Genomic DNA, 17,362 nt, shown 5'->3' on the forward strand with positions numbered 1-17,362 from the left:
CTCACTACTCATTACAAAATCTAGGCATGGAAAAAAGACTCCTGTCTACTGCTCACAACTTGCCTGTCTCCAGACCATTCCATACTTCACATTAGAGAGTCATAAAGATCAAACACAGACGACTTAATCACACAACAGCAAAATGATGCTTTTCAGCATCATAGCTGTTAACTTAGTCAGCTGAATTACACTTTGAGTCTTTAGATCTGGCCTGAAGTTCGCTGCTTTAGGCACGTACACAAAGCCATCTGTAGGCTAAAATATTCTGCAAGATCTTTCTGCCTACAGAGACTATCAATTAACTAAATGTGAAGGTAGCAAGAGTCATCAGCAAAAGCTGATCCACTGAAATGACTGCAAATATGAGGGATGCTCTGAAAGTAACACCTTCTATTTCATTATGCTGGCCAACAACATAAGAGGTGGATGTTGCTGGTATGAAAGCAGAGGCTGAACCTTCCCACCAGTATTCATTTTGTTGCCATGTGACATATGACAGCAGAGAGGCAGGCTGACAAAATGGCACCTGACAGAGAAGTGTCTATGAAGCACAGATAAGCATATTCCTCCATGCAGAAAGAATGGCACCCACTGACTTCCATAAATGATTGCTGAACATTTATGGAGACCAAACAGAGGATGTCAGCATAGTGAGGCGGTGGACGGTGTACTTCAGTATTGGTGACAGTAACATGAAAGACAAGCCATGCTCTGGATGGCCATGCACAGCTGTCACACCATGAAATGAAGAGCAACTCAACCAGCTCATGTGAACAAATGAACTGATTACAATCAGGGAACTGTGTATGGAGCTGAACTCTGGTTTCAATGCATTGCAAATGATGGTGGCAATACTGGAATAACATTTGTGCCAGCTGGATTTTACAAATGCTCACAGGAATAAAAAGGTATGCAAGTTTGTTGGGACCTACTGAACCAATACGAGGCTGAAGGTGAAAATTTTCTGGATCACACCATCATGAGTGATGAAATGTGATGACACTACTATGAGCCAGAATTAAATCAGCAGTCCATGGACTGGCAACACATGAATTCCCCATAGAGAAGAAGTTCAAGACACAGCCCTCAGCAGGTACAGTGATACACACTGTCTTAGGATAGTACTGGGGGGATCCTTCTGAATTTCCTGGAATCCAGACATCAACTCTGACTGTTACATCATGACACTGGCTAAGCAAAAGGTTCAAACCTTCAGAGTCAGGCCAGAGAACAAAGCAACATTTCTCCTGCAATGTAATAATGCTTGGCCCCATACTAGTTTGAAGACAGTGGAACATCCTGGCAATCCTGGCTGGATCATCCTACCACACCCGACATATAGTCTAGATTGGCACTTTGTGACTTCCATGTGTATGGGCCAATGAAACATGGACTGCATGGCCAACATTTTCCCTGCAATTACTCTGTCAGAGTAGCTGTGAAACAGTGGTCACCCCCACTGGTGCAGATACTTACAAGCATGGCACGCATGCTCTTGTTCACTACTGGAGAAAATCCATAACTAATGGTTCTGACTACACTGAAAAACTATGTCTGCAGCTGAGAAACTGCTCTATCAAATAATGCTAATGTGGTCTTCCTATCTGTTGTAGTTTCCATGGAAATAAATAGGGAGGCATTACTTTTAGAGCAACCTATGTATTACTCTGGTGACGGCAGTAGAGCTTTGAGAACACATCCGTCTTGGAATTCAGAGCTGTGCTAGCAAATGTTTTCTACCATCTATACAGAAAAGTAAGCCAATCTTCCAGAAAACAGCTCGGTGAATTTACTCGGTCTTATTCAATTTATTATAACTCAATGAAATAAAAGCCTGCAAGGAAGAAAATGGGTGCAATATATACAAGAGAATTTCAAAACTAAATCACATCTTCAGAGAAGACAGTGGAGTTTTGCTTGATTAAATATTCAAATCAAATACAAGACAATATTAACGCCAGAAATCTTGGATTATTTACATGGTTCCCAACTAAATCCTCTTTATGTATTACAAAACACAATCCCAATATTTTTGTAGCTGGATGTGATGTGAAGCCAAATGTGTATCTGCACTGTTTTGCTGACTGTAGTACAAAAAAGCCCTATGAAACCTGTGTTCCGTGCCTTGGGGGGAGGTTGTTCTATTTTTTTTAAAAAAAAAAAAAAAAAAAAAAAAAAAAAAAGAAGTGTTCTACAATAGATTTTACTTCTGTGTTCTAAAACCAAAAATATTTTTAGCAAAGGAGGCACACCCCTACCAACAGATATTAGATGCTGGTTGCCCCGCATTCAGATACCTTTTCTTCACTTTTGTTGTGAATGCAAACTATGATGCACAAGAGCATGCCTCACTAATACAAATCTTCATATATGGTGGTCTCCAGCTGACTGCTGTGAGCCAGATCTAAGTTACTCATCTTCATCCTCTGGCTTCTGCACCCAGCTCCCTGGCCCGAGACCATAAATCTACCAATACCTTCCAGCCCAGCTACAATGGAACAGTTTGTTAAGAGCAAAAGGATCAGTAAATCAGACCTTAAGTTCAGACCACTACTATTTCAAGTTAACTAGAAAGAAATTATTTCCCCTTAGCCTCATACCTACACAAATTTAGATGAACCAATTACTTGGGTTCAATTCCTTCGTTTGGTGCAGGAGCTTGAAAAAGCTGTAGCTGCAGCTCCAAGCAGTGCAATCCTTCACTGCTGCAGGATATGCCAGACATTCAGATGCCTTGAGAAAAAACCCCTCCAAAATGGACATAGTAGCAACATAAACATGTGTGGGTGCAAAGGGGATTTTCAAATGTTCTTTTACTCTGTTTATGAATCTCACAAAGCTGCTCTGTATCGAGAGTGGGGGAGGAGAAAGCATAAAAATATTAATCAGTTACTTATCTTCTGACATGTTCTGGATCAACATCTGGTGCATGTGCAAGTGATGAAGTATGGCATTTGGCACAAAAGCTTATTTAATCTTCTCTTCCCAAATTGGGCAGGGAAAATTAGCACTCTTAAAAATTAAGTTTCCAGATCCAATTTTTTCTTTAAAATAAATTGCCAACGTTGTATAGGCTGTCTGCTCTATTTTGGAAAACGTTTTTTGTCTGAGAAAAGACTGATCTTAAGTAGATTATCTATGGGCTGTTTCCTACCGCTTTTTGTCTTCCCTGCAGTATCTAACTGCCAGGGTTTAGAAGACAAGTATAGTCTAGGTTCAGCTGTTTTATTTCTACTTCTATCAGCTCAAACTGAGATAGCTCTCACATCTGTTTTATTTCTGAAAGCACTGCATAGGAAAAGTGTCCAGCTCATTCTAATCAAGCATAAACTTTCCTATAAATAACTAAGGACCTAACGAAACAATTGTTTGGAGGAAATGAAAGTGTGTTTAGAAACTCAAATTCCTCTACACTGTATGCCTGAGCTGTTCCAGTTAGAATGTCTTCCTGACAGCATGGATCAGTTTCTTTAAGATGCTGTCCCCGGAGTCAGCAAACTGAAACTATAGCAGGAAATCCAGGTATTAACATCATACTACTTGCTAATTATAAAACATCATTTCACATTCTGACATTATTCACTTCTAACCTCCTTCAACTAAATCACGTATTTGCTTTCTAATCAGTTTGACAGGAGAGAGTGTCTGACACAAGACAGTGAGGTGATCTTTTAATAAGACAGCAGTTCAAAGACTGCAGATTTTAGTCAGAGTAACAACCTTAGTTTGATTTGCTGCTCCACAAAGAAGTTGTAGTTTCTGTAAAAAGAGGAGAAGTTTAAATCATTTTAAAAGCTTCAAGTTCCTGACTTGTGTTCCTGTTTCAGCTTCTCACTCGGAGAAGGTATTAACCATCCCAACCTGGGTTGCAAAACTTCTTCCTTATAGCTTCAGCCTCTGCAAGTGCTATTGAATGCCTTCCACTTACTGTAATTTCTTTTAAACACAACATAGTGTTTTGTCTGCTGAGTGCTACGAGGTCAGACATCACAGCCTATACAAACATGCTCTTGGAATTAGATGGACATTCAAACTCATTTTGAATGCGTATCTTAGCAGCGTTTTTTTTTTTTTCTTTCCTTAAGATCTGAACCTTTATCCCAGAGTACTGAGGTATTCTACAACATCTCTCGGTATCTCTCAGCACATTCGTGGGAGGATACAAAAAAGAAAAAAATGCAGCGCCAAAGACTTTTCTCCACTAATTGCACATGAACTGATAAGGAACCAGTAGAAACTCCAAGAAAATAAAACTTCTGACTCCACTTCTTTATGGTAGGAGTAATATTTCTTTTTTTACTGCAATATCTGAAATGCACTATTTCCCCTGCTCCAATTAACATGAGAAAATGACTGTGGCACACTCTCTTAAGTGAAGAACATTGTGCATTGCTGTTACTCTTAAAAACGTTTCAAATACCCATTGTGTATGCTGTTTATCTGGCACTAGACAACCACAGCACCGCCAAGACTTGTCATTTTTTTTCTTTAATCTTAATAAAAAACCAATAAGCCAAATCTTGACTCCCAGTAGCTGATAATTTAGGATTATATTTTTAATTTCCAGCTGCTGTCTTTTGTCTATCTGGTTGTTATTATTCATTATTATTCGCTATTTTCTTTCAACGACAGCAAATCCTTCAGATATGATTACTGATGTAGCAATCTGCCTGCTTGCTGACTATGGTATTTTACTATTGATTATCAGAATGATGAAATTTTACACTGAAATACTACCAATCGAAAAGCCAACTGCTACTCCACTACACAAGATGCTAAGCAGACCTGCAGCAATTCTGGCTAAAGCAGACCCAAACGGTTCATAAGGTTTAAGCAGGTTACATAAAATACTTTAACCGCATAGGCAGGAGAGGCTTTGCAAACAATCAACTTTGCAGCTGAGAAGGCAGTTAGCAGAAGCGGGGAGACTGGAAAAATACAAACCTGCACATCATAAGTCCCATTTAATAAGACAGGCCTCTGGGAATTGATGTCCTGCAGCACCCCCGAAAGCACAGTGCGGTTGACTTTCTGGAAGTCTTTGGAGTGGCTGAATTGCACCATGTTGTGGAGAGCCAAAATTTTAGTGTCGAGCTCAGCATCCTGCCTGGTGCGGTTGTGCAGTCCTAGGTGGTACTTGCGGAAGTGTTTGATGAGATCTGTGGGGTCGTTCCCGTAGTAACCATACCCACAGATGTTGCATTTGAAGTCCTGAAGCTCTGGAGACAGAGGCGCCGTATCTGGGTTATCGTTTACCAACAAATCTGCTTTAGATTTGTTCAGCCTTAAACCCCCATCTGAAGGCACTTGTGGGTTTTTTGAGGCCATGGGGACCGGGCTCGAGCCTTGGCCATCAGTTTGACCACTTTGCACTTGCACTGTTTCATCTGAAGCTTTTGGCGACATCTGATGCTCCTCATTTGTCTCTGCTGCATCTCCTGATGGGGCACAGACCACATCTTGGGTGTCATCTGCATCTGATTTCTGAGGAGACTTCAAGGGCTCACAGATTCCCCCAACAGCTGGAGATGAGAAAGCCAGCATATTTCTGTCTGTCACCTCATCATGAGGGAAGGATGGAACATTTCCTCCCTTATTGTGGCTTTCATAATTGAAGCCAGCCTTTTCACTCAGCACTGAGCTTTTCAAGTCCTTTTTAATGCTGGAAGATGGCTCTTGGACATGCGTGCAAAGCTCCTCCTTGTTATTCAACTCTGCCGCATCAGGCTGGTCAGTGTTTTCTTGCATCTGCTCTGCGGAAAATTCTTTTTTCCTTCCAGACTCTTCACTCTCAGTACCTGTAGACTCAAGGGTCTGTACCTCACCTTCACTAGCAACGTTTCTTAGAGGGGGGTTCTTTTTCCGGACCATATCTACCACAGAGAGACAAAAAAGAAAAGAAAAAAAAAAAAAAGCAAAAAAAAAAAACCTATAGAATTATTCAAGATACACAACAAGTCTGGCACTTCTTAAAGCATTCTCAGCTATAGAAAAACATCACATTTACAGAAACGTTTTGTCAAATAGGCTTTTAGTCTACACAGCAAACAGGAACTTTGCATTAAAAAGAAATGGTCACATGAGACTGAACTCACATAAGAGAACTTTAAAGCCTATGAAAACACTTCCATAGCAGGGAGTGAATTACATCTTTCATTATGTTTTCTGAAGATAATAATCCAGCAGAATTAACATTAAAGAAATATTTCCTTTAAAAGACATTTTAAAAACTGAGATAAAAAAATAAGTCTTGGTAGACTGATGTCCATATACTGTTCAAGCACATGTAAAGCAGCTTAACAAAAAAATACACCTAAAAGACATAGTCAGGAGCACTGAAGTTATAAAGGAAGAAGACTTAGGAGAGTAAGCAACTTGGAGGTTTCAGAGAAAGTAGTTTTTTCCTAAGCAGGTATCGGTTTCTCTATAGCAAAAGCTCCCCCTTGTACTGCCCATAAACTTCAGACAGGATTATATGGATATTCAAGAGTCTGGCCCCACAGTCCATTATTCATGTAATTAGTTCTATTTGCCAAACAAAGAGAAACTAACTTTATTAGGAAGCCCGTTGTCAATAAAATTTTACAGGCCTGGACCCAGACATTTGACATGGCTGTGCTGCAGCGCAGGGATCTACCCAGAGAACACCTGGAACCCACATGGATCCCAGCATGCCAGCCCCTCTGTTCAGCCCCACCCTTCAGACAAGGCCACTGCTGCTGACTGTGCAGGCACTCCTGCCGCATCCACAAGGCAGAGCTCAGAGAGGACAGCAATTAGGAGCAGAGAGAAGGAAGCAGTCTGACACCAGAGAATGAGCCTCTAGCTGGACATGGGATAGTGTGGAACACAAATAACCAGAGCACACCAGGTAGTAAGCCAAATTCCTGTTGTACTACAAATCTTCACCTTCCACAGCCTACTCAGAAAAAGAAATTACATTAAACTTCCCTTCGCTCTCCACTGTATGGTTCTGGATTTGATATTCACCACCAGCAGCTTTGATCCATTTGTGTTCACATGCTAGCTATGGGCAGAAGACAGATGTGCTACAACTTTTTCTATGCTCTTATCTTTGCCAATGCTGTATACAATGATGGATGCCTCTCCTTGCCAAATTGCGTGTGGTCCAGTGGCAGCAGCCTGCAGAGCCACACACAAGATGCAAGCTGCAGACTGAAGCCCCAGCCCCATTCCCAGGACCGCCGTCACCGGGCACATGCGGAGGCACTATATATGTATGTATGTGAGCGTGTATTTATAGCTCTGCGAAGGGAGGACCACCTGGTGATTCTAGGAGCAGCACTGAGGCACTCCGAATGGTGCTAAATCCAGACCTTTGAAAGCCGAGGATGACCTTCTCAAAACAGTACTTTGAGAAGTACGGCTGGGGACGGAGGTTAAAAATAAAAGAACAGGCGTCTGTACATCCTCTTATTTACATCTGCTCCACATGAAAGGGCACTGCATGTTACGTCGATAAAAACAGACGACTTCTTAAGGGAAGTGTTCAACTTGTGTCTTGGGCTGGCTCTGTTGTCTTTGTGGTTGAGCCGATCCACAGGCAGCATGGGCTGCAGTGAGATGGCTTTCACACGGAATGCCAGCTGCTATTACAGAAATCTTGACGCTCGGTGTGGTCCTAATAGGTTTCTTAAATGCCTACTGTGATTCCTCATTGTAGGAGGCACACATGTTAAGTGCCTTGTCTTTAATATCAACCACACCTACCAGGATATGTACGCACTGAATTTCACTGTTTTTTTCCCCAATAACTTTTGAACTATGAAGTTGCTCATAACTAAGAGAAAAGGAAGATTTCCTGCTATGGTGAGAGAACTATGACACTACAGACTCAGCCTACTACAACAACATACGCAAATATATAATTCAAGGTATAAAGATAGTTCTTTTAGCACTGCTGCTTCTCTGCTGGAATCCATGAACATTCCTGGTAGACATACACTAAAAATACTGGTGGGCATCTCTGGTAGGTGCTCATCTAAGCCTGTATTTTTCATCTTGGAACCTGGCTGCACAGCTCAAACTGTTTCTAAAATAACTACTGGTTAAATGCATTTCATGGCAGCTAGAGGACAGAGAGAGGAGTCTGGACTGAGAGCAGTGAAGAAAAATCAGAAATCAAGAAAGTAAACATTGTAGCTGTTACCTCAGTCAAAATTAAACAAGACCGAATGCAATGTTTTAAAATGTTTTTGTTATAGATATTCTTGGCAGATAAGGAAAGTTTAGAGATTTTGCTATCTTCATGGCAACTGACAGAAGAGAGTCAGAGAGGACAGAAAAAAAATCCCTATAAAGCAGAGAAAAGAAAAACCTGGACCGTACACAGTCTAACTAGACAGCACTCCAGACTTAGATACGTTAGCTCACATTTTCCTGACACATCCCTATGCCTGTGCATTAATTGAAGAGGGAAAAAAACTGCCTTACGGAGCTCTTTCATGCAGTATTCTACACTCAGGGAATGAAAAAGAAGACAACAACACTGATTTAAACATCGAAGCTTTCTGAAGTTCAACCCAAAAGGATTTTCTTCCCTTTCTACTTTTCATTTCTGAAAAAAAATCTTCTGACATTTATTTGCTTGATATCCACTCAGGGGGACAGTAAAAAAAAGGCAGTATTTTTTTGTCACTGAAATTCTACCGCTATCGTTTTTCAGAGACATATTATGTAAATAAAACTACATCTGCAGTACTCCTAAATTGAAGAAACCATCCCCTAGCAAGTAATAAGTTACATACAGAAAGAATATAGCCACTCTGAAATTATTATTTCTAAGACAAATAACAGATTGCACAATGCTTTATTGTGTGCCAAGAATGTTTTCAGTTAACAATTTCACTTGAAAAAATGGATCACATACTTGTAAAATCATACCCAGCATTGACTTCATAAGGCATGTGGCTTTAGTGCTTTTTACAATTATTAATTCTATTAGTCAACTAGCAGGCAGGCTAATGCAATTGTCTTAGAAGATGCACGGAAGACACAGAAGACATTTTGAGAGCTGATCTGTATATCTGCAAAACAAAACAAAAAAAAAAGGTTTTCCTTCCTAAGTTATGTATTCAAAATAAGCTTTTTATTTACAAACATTGTTATGCCTATTGTATATATACATGCATCTATTAGTGGGCACTATGCAAATACTGTCTGTACTCTACTTCCCTTAAGCATGAGAAATACCATAGCTGTCTTCTCCTCAGACAGTCACACACACACACACACACACACACACACACAAGCATGAGAAAGCAAAGCAAAATCTCTCTTAGATGCAAAGTCCACCAAAAAAGTAAGTTTAAAATGAGCTGCAAGTAAGTTTTGAAAATCAGCTGGATAAATGCTGTAGAAAAGCATCTTGAAAATTCACGTAGCTCAGCAGGTAGTTATTCTAAAGGGACTGGGTTAAAAGGGAGTGAAAATGGCATACAAATAACCAGTTCCAATCCAGGCTCTGCTGTCAGCAATTGCAAGTTATCATCTGCTGGCTGCCTTGAGCCCGAGTTGCAATGAATTTAGTGTTATTAGTTTGGTTGCTAATGGGTAACCAGCCACATCTCAAAAATGACACCACAATAACAAGCGAAATTCTTGGCCATTCAGCAGAGGCCAAGTGCTGAATAGATACTAAGACAGAACTACCTTTTTCAGCACTGCAAATGCTCATGTTTCCAAAATGAAAGGGAAAAAAAAAAAAGAAGACTAAGCCTGATGTAAATGAAAAGGTGTCTTGAATTGTGCAAACTCTGTACGTTCCGAGCTGCAGAACTCATCCGTAATCCAGGGGTTAGTACCTGATTTTCCTTACACTGAAATTATCCTTTAAATCGTGTGGCTTCGTTTACCTGATCTGATCACCTTCAACTACTTTCAAGTCGAACTAAATACTAACAGCTACATACAGTTTCCCTCAAAACCAGGCAAGGCTACTCTCCCCAATTCCTGTATCTAACAGAGATTTTTCTGTTTTGCAGCCACATCAGTTTGTACCCAGAAGCAGAAGGTGGAATCCTCTACTAAAATCAGCCTGCAATTCACAATAATGAATTACCATAGTGACAAGTGCACTTATTTAAAGAAAAAACAGAAAAAAAGAAAAAAAAAAGAAAAGAAAAAAAAAAGGCAAATTCTGATAAGCAACAGTTTTTTATGTGTGGTGAAGACAAAAGATAATTATCTGCTGATCATCAGCTCTCACAATGGGTCACTGTTGCTACTCGTTACTTTTACTGAACGTGATGACTTGTCATCAAAGCCTATTGCAACAGTACGGCTGTTGCCTTCTGCTTGCTCTGCAGGTTTAGGTCAAGTCTTAGTCATATTCTCTTTTTAACAGAATTTATGAAGAGGTCTGAATCTCGTGATACACCGCTGAATAATATCTGAACAAGTCTACAAACAGCAAACTGAGTCAAGGGCCTACAAGACTGTGATGTTATCCATCAATGTGCTGCAGCACCGTGTTAAATGAAAATACACATTTATATTCAACAGGCTCAAGTAGGGCCTCTTTGTTAAGGTAGAGTAAAATTAATACTTTTGCGCTCATATATATTACACACCCCCACACGCATATATAATACACATGCAGTGCTTAAACATCCATCATTTTGCCAGAATAATGCAGCAAAAAATCATTAACTCTCAGTGTCTCAGCTTAATATATGTCTAATACTTACCTATCTCACAGGAGTGTTGTGAGGCTTAATTAATTAGTGACTGTAAAGCACTTTGTGATCCTCTAATGAAAGGTGCTACATAGCACAAAGTATTATTAAAATCATTAGGACCACAAAAAAGCCCTGTGGAATTCTAGCCTACACTGTCTGTTGGGGTTGGGAGTGATCTTATTATTAAAAGGAGACCGTCAAGCTAATTTTCATAATTTTTTCAAGATCTTTCATCCCCCTTTGCTGTTGTGATAGCATGTTAGCAGCTAGAAATTTAATCTTATCATCTTAATAACATACACTCATGTAGTTCGTTACTGCAGGGCTAAAGAAGAGAGCAGGGCTTTTGGCACTCATCTGGCTTTCCCTTTTAAGAAAAAAAATAAATAAAAAATTGAGAGACATATTTTGACACCTTCCCACACTCCACCCCGCCAGGACAGCTGATCATGTGAGATTGCAGGATGCTCACCAGAGCTGCATGGGAAAATACTGCTGTGGTTTTAATTTCTTTTTTTTTTTTTTTCCACAGAATTAAAAAAAATAATAGAGAAAAAAAAAAAAAAAAGATAAAAAACAAAACCCAGCTTATTACACATAAATATGCTACAAAGACTGTCTGCAGCGCTTTATATATAAAAGAAAAAAAAACCCTTCAGCATTCAAAGCATCTGCTTCAATCCTGCCCATAAAGCCTTAACCCGTCTAGAGCCCGTACCTTACACCATTTTCCCCGCTCTCCACAACAGAGCAGCTGCAAGGAGCAAAGGCTCTAAAGCCAAAAATCTCATGTCTTGAGACAGAACTTCTGCGTGTTACCAGCCGGGGAGCAGCACTCTGTGCAGCCCTCAGCGCAACCAGAAAGCCAGCGAGACCACCAGAATAGCCCCAAGTTCAAAGGCTTCGGACTTTTCTAATTAAAGCACTTTCAAAATTAGTAATCATCACCATCTGTAAATACAGTGGATAATCCAGGTGAAGTTGCCCTATGCTTTCTCTGCTGAAGATTATCAAATGAAATGCAAACTACCCTAGACTAAGACACAGCAAGGCAGGACTGGTCAAAGGTCCCATCTTCACCTTTGTCTGCTGAAGGAGAAGAAAGAAGCCTCTGGGTAAGCAACTCCAGAATCAGATACTAAACCATGGGAGGGCAGAATAGCATTAACTACAAGCAACTCCTTCTTCAAGTAAGACCTCTTCCCCAGCTTCTTCTAATACATTACACAGGAAGCGAAAGACTACGTTACCAAAGTGCTAAGCAAAAGCAACTAATTATTAAGTGCTAATTAAGCTATAGATATGTTTTTTCTATGGGCCAGTCTTTCCTGCCTGTCATTGGTTGGAGTAGAACACGTCTCTTCATACCAGTAACATCTGGCAGCATCAGACGCTTCATTTGGTCGAAATATCTACTTGATATTCTACACTCTGCACGCACCACTGAAGCCATGATAGCTTCATCAATCTAGAAAACGCAAGGAGAAAAATCGTATCATACAGCCTTATAGTCCTATAGCAAAAGGCTGTTGCGCTCACCACATCCCTTCTCCTGATGCATTTCCAGGTCCTTCCAAGTGGTCCCTGATCACCAGCTCACCAAGAGCTGTTCTCAATTTCTTTTCAGCAGTAAGAGACAAATGAAAAAGAAAGAAGGAAAAAAGTCGTATTTTGTTGAAGCTTGCTCACTCCTATTAAAATTTACTTCCCCAACACCGATCATTCTCAAATCTCTACAGGTGCATTTTTGGACATCTTAAAACCTGTTCAGCTATGAAGTGTCATCACGTTCAAATGGATCTCATCAAATAAAACTCTTTATTAATTCACAGCAAATGAATTCAAAATGCTCTTTCCTATTTCCGTATGCTTTAGAATGCAGCACAGTACTAGCAGTCATCCAGCCACTGGAATAAATCTAACCATTCTATGGGTACAAAGCAGACACTTACTCACTTCAGAGAGGTTAGGAACAACAGACGGACACTTTCAGGAGAAAGTGAAGCCAAAAGGTGATTTATCTGAACAGGCAATGCTAGCTGGAATATTAGCATATACAGCACCCAAAACCAAAGATTCCAGAAGTGCTTCTCCTACTGTGGGAGCCTGAGCACAGCAGCTTGCAGCCCTGCATTTACTGGTGGTCCAAGCCCTGGAAAACCCCAAGAAACAAGAAAATTAATACAAGAGACATTTTATGAGTAAATGAAAAGATCTACAGAGAGAGATGTAAAAACGACAGCGTTCCAGGTGACTTGCAGACAGGGTTCTCAGCTCGGCTCTGAACCTGACTCCTTCCGACTTTCAGGCCCACATCCCTCCCTGCATTTCAGCAGAGAGAGCTCCAACCTGGCACTTGGCAAAAGACCAAGATCCTGTAATTTAATAAGGTACAGAAAGAGCACCTTGCGCAAAAGCCTAAACGCTCCAATTTATCATGACAGTTACAGGATAAGCTGACATTTTATTTATATGGAAATTAGTCTCCAAAACAACATAAAAAAGCCATACTTTCAAAGAATATTGTGCCTTTGTTTCCCTGCTCTGCATTTATCTAAACTCAGCTTTGTGTATTAAAAGTAGTTTAATTTTTATGTATTGATGCTGCTTTGCATGCCTCCCAATCTGTTGTTATTGCACTGCAGGGAGAACTCAGTCTGATTTGCTTACTGCAATGAAATAACTGACTTCTGCCAGGACTGACACCTCCTAGGAAAGCCCTACCATCCTCACTGAATCTTCTGGTTATTCTATTAATTTGCAGTTGTTACTCTTTAGAGGATTTGCAGAGCATTCCCTATTAGATCAGACCAGAGGTCCATTTAGCCTGCTGTGCTGCCCTGGAGAACAGCCAACACCAGATCCTCCGAAGAAGGTTCAGTGCCTTTGGACTGACACAGAATCGCCTACCTCTGTGAAAAATAAATCGCTGCTAATCCTCAGCACTCAGACAGTGGCTTATTTTCAGAAGAGTAAGAAGGTTTATATCCTTTAATTATCTCTCATTTACGTTCTATGATTTGTTGTTAAATAAATCTGTACATCCTCACTTCCAATAAAAGTATCCAGTGTCTATTTGAACATTATGACGATCACGGTGTCGTGTAGCTCTGCATTTACAATCTAACTAGGAACTATTAAGAACAAATATTTTCAGCATTTTGAATTTGATCCTTTCCACTGGAGTTTCCCATCATTCTTGCACTGTCAACTGAGATTAATCAAAGTTCCTCTGGACTGTTGGTCCATCCGTCACATCCCCCCTATTCACCCAGTCCTTATGGTAACAAACCATCTTTCCAAACCTTCTGGAAGGTGTGGCGATCTTGAATGTTTCAATTTCTTTTCAGCCTGAGTAAGCACGATGTTCTTTTTAATCCAAATGTCCTTTGAAGACAATGGGAGCTTAGGGTTTGCAAATGACTCAGAACTGAACCTAGTTCAGTGTGCTGGCAGAAGCAAGCACAGTGCTACATGGGATGAGGAATGAAGGTGACCTGGCTACCAGGCAGGAGCAACCAGGTATAGCTACAAGTGATTCATTCCTTCTTTTGCGTTAAACATTGATCCTCTTTTCCTTGACACTACAGGTAAAGGTCTCACTGACTTTGAGAGAAGCATGAACCAGCTCCTTTCTCTGCTAGGTGAGGCTCATTATACATAACAAAGAAGGCATACAAGCTCCTCAGCCCAAAACTTCAGTCAAATTCAACTAAAAAATATTTAGGAGATGAAACAGAAAAAGAATACGGTTTTGGCCACCATTACAGAGAAGTTCACATAATTTTCTTTTTATGTAAAGGAAGAAAAACAGAAAGAAAAAAGAAGGAAAAAAACAAACAAAAAAAAATCACATTGAAACAGAGTTGAAATTTCAGCTATACCAAAACTACTAAGTGAGAAGACTACAACCTGGACCTGAGACAGCAATGTGAGATCACCACCGGAGAGGGCATTATTGCAGTACTTTTCCAGCCAGACTAGAACTAAGATGAACATGAGTTTGCAAAAATGACCTTTTTTTTTCCTTCTTTTTTTCTTTTTTTTTTTTTTAAAGGAAAAAAAAAAAAAATTGGCAAGAATTTCCAGACACAAGTTACATAGGTAAGACAGGGCAACCGAGGGCAAAAGGAGTTGAGTCCATGTACATCAAAGCAGACTTTGGCTTCGGGTACCTATCCAAGCCAAGCCTTCAAAGGTTCTGATGTTCCCCTATTGTTTAGTTTAAATCTTGTCTAAGCTTGCTCAGGAGAACCCACATTCAGAAGTATGGAAGAAGGGAAAAAGAACACGCATTTTCCAAACAGTGATTTCAAAACAAAACAAAAAAATGTAAATCTACATGCTGCAGGGTAATACAGGTAAGCGTGGCTAGCTATTGTTGCTCCATGCTTTTCAATTTCCATATATTAGCATTCATTGCTGACATTATTAAATCCAAAGTTATTTGGATGCTTTGATCAGCAAATTGAATCTTGAGTCTATATACGACGTACCTATATTCACGTAAAGTTTACAAAACTGTTGTATTTCCCTATTCTAACGCTTCCCCCCACATGCTGTGAGCTTCCATATATCCCACAGCCACACATTCCAAATGCAGACTATTTTATTTAGTAATATATTCAAGAATTTAGATAAAAGGAAAAATGATGGAAAATGTTTGGCAATCTCTATATAAACAGTTTTTATACATTTGGGTTGAATCATCCAGTAAACTCTCATCCTCATATTCCTATGACAGATAAAACTTTCATCACCAATACGCCCTCTTGACTTGGAGGTCATAATACAGGGGGATTCGTACAACATCTCTGATACTTTCTACATCTATCACAAAAATTAACATCACATCAAATTCAAGCAAGCCAGATTCTGGCACTGGTTTTGCACTCGGCACAAGTAACCCCACTCTCCATTGTGAATGGGGGAGAAACAACAGCAGCGGCAACCACAACAAAAGAGTGGATTGTGTGTTCTCCACACAAAACAGAAAGCTGTGCCTATTCAAGAAATCTTGGCCACTTGACAGAAATCAGAGAACTGACGCTGGAGCCCAGTAGCAGCTCCAGCCAAAGCAGTGGTGAATTACCTTGCCTCTGGAAGCATCCCCGTTACCTAGGAAAGGATCTCTGTTGCAGCACAGATCATACCGACCCCACGCTGATTCAGAAACACTTTCTTGATGTACCACAAAAAACAACAAAAGCAACTGAAAATGGATTCACTGTGAGTACTGCGCCTATTGTTTGCCCTTTTATCTATTATTTCTATTCCTTTTTAAGTTGAGGAATAAAGTAAATTGCTGATAAGAAAGCTACTCCTGTAACTCACCCATCATAACGCTTTGTTACGAACATGCTTTAGAACCAAGAAACATTTTTCAAGTGGCCCTAAGAATCAAATATGTCACGTTCACTATGGAACATGAATTCTAGTTTACCAATTCATTCTGGTGGGAAAGGAGAAAGGAAGGCACACAGCAAGGAGACTCCTCGAGCCCTGCTGTAGGCCGTGTGTGCTGACACTCCTTTACAGAAGGCAAGGGGTGCCGATTTCGGCTGCTGACTGCTTGATGAATACACACAGTGCAAATCATGTTCTTCTTGAATCTGTTTTTGCCCAATTCTCACATAAGCATTCCATGGGAAAATCTCACAATGCCCACATAAGTGATTTTATGAATCTAGCTTGCAGCTTTTGATAGGAGATTTCTTACTCTACTGGCTTTCATTCTTTATTGCGTGGTGGGCTAGTGCCAAAAGCCTTCACATTAGCCTCGACCATACAGACATCGGAAATTTAATTTAAACCTTGGTGATCCGCCAGAATAATAAAACACGTACAGAAAAGATTCAAAAATTGATTTTTTTTCTGAGAGTTAAGTACGTAATTTCCACAAACATAAGGAAGACACAGGTTGTGGAATCTACACAGTGCAGCGTACGGAACAGACACAAGAACTACAGGTAAGAATCGAGCAGAAATCTGCAGCCCAAAGGGAACACACAGAAGTGGACAGTCGTTTTCCCATTTAAGATATGTTTTAGAATTATCTAGACACCCAACTTCAACTCTTTTCCATCAATTTTTAAGTTTCCTTAAAAACAGGAAAAAAAAAAAAAAAAGAAGAAAAGAAAAAAAAAGGTACAAGTACAGACTTCCATTCTAACCGCCCCCCCTACAAGCAACCCTTACCGCTCCACTCCTCTCTTCCTCCTCCACTGCCTTCTTGCCACCTCAATCCCCAATCCAACACCTCACCAGTTTTAAGAAGCATCCAGCAACGATGTCAGGCTGATCTGCTGCGCTGGGATGTATCCCACAAAAAAATGGAAAGCTTTTGTCCTGTTTTCACTTATGAAGAAAGCAACTTATTAAAGCAACTTCTGGGTTCACTGGCATCTTTCAGTCTACAAAAAGTCCCAAAATTATTTGCAGAGGCTACAACAGCACCTTCTTTGAAGTAATGTTGCAACTTGTGCTAAGGAATTTGGGATGTACCTGAGATCTGAAGGTGCGGGCTACAAATTAACACAGCCAATTAGGTGGAGAGGCTGAGAGTCCAACACAGATGGGGCAAGATAACCACAACTGAGCGAAAGGACTGCCAAACATAAGCCAGTTGGCTGAGCACAGACCATGTCATTTTGCTCAGTGAG

The 17,362-nt window shown here is 40.2% G+C and overlaps 1 protein-coding gene across 7 annotated transcripts in view; it reads right to left on the bottom strand.

Moving 5' to 3' along the window:
• Positions 1-17,362, bottom strand: part of LOC107310501 (zinc finger transcription factor Trps1) — a 209,685-nt gene that overhangs the window by 163,257 nt on the left and 29,066 nt on the right. For 3 of the 7 annotated variants that reach the window (XM_015856214.2, XM_015856212.2, XM_015856208.2), the window contains exons 2-3: positions 8,891-9,047; positions 4,945-5,873 (exon numbers count right to left, since the gene is read on the bottom strand). In XM_015856214.2, coding sequence (XP_015711700.1) covers positions 4,945-5,873; positions 8,891-8,927 — 966 coding nt within the window. In that variant the 5' untranslated portion in view covers positions 8,928-9,047. The remainder of the gene's footprint in view (positions 1-4,944; positions 5,874-8,890; positions 9,048-17,362) is intronic. The other 4 variants (XM_015856213.2, XM_015856210.2, XM_015856211.2 and 1 more) reach the window with 2 other exon arrangements.

Source organism: Coturnix japonica, chromosome 2 (assembly GCF_001577835.2).
Source record: "Coturnix japonica isolate 7356 chromosome 2, Coturnix japonica 2.1, whole genome shotgun sequence".
In the NCBI taxonomy this organism is placed as follows: Eukaryota; Metazoa; Chordata; class Aves; order Galliformes; family Phasianidae; genus Coturnix; species Coturnix japonica.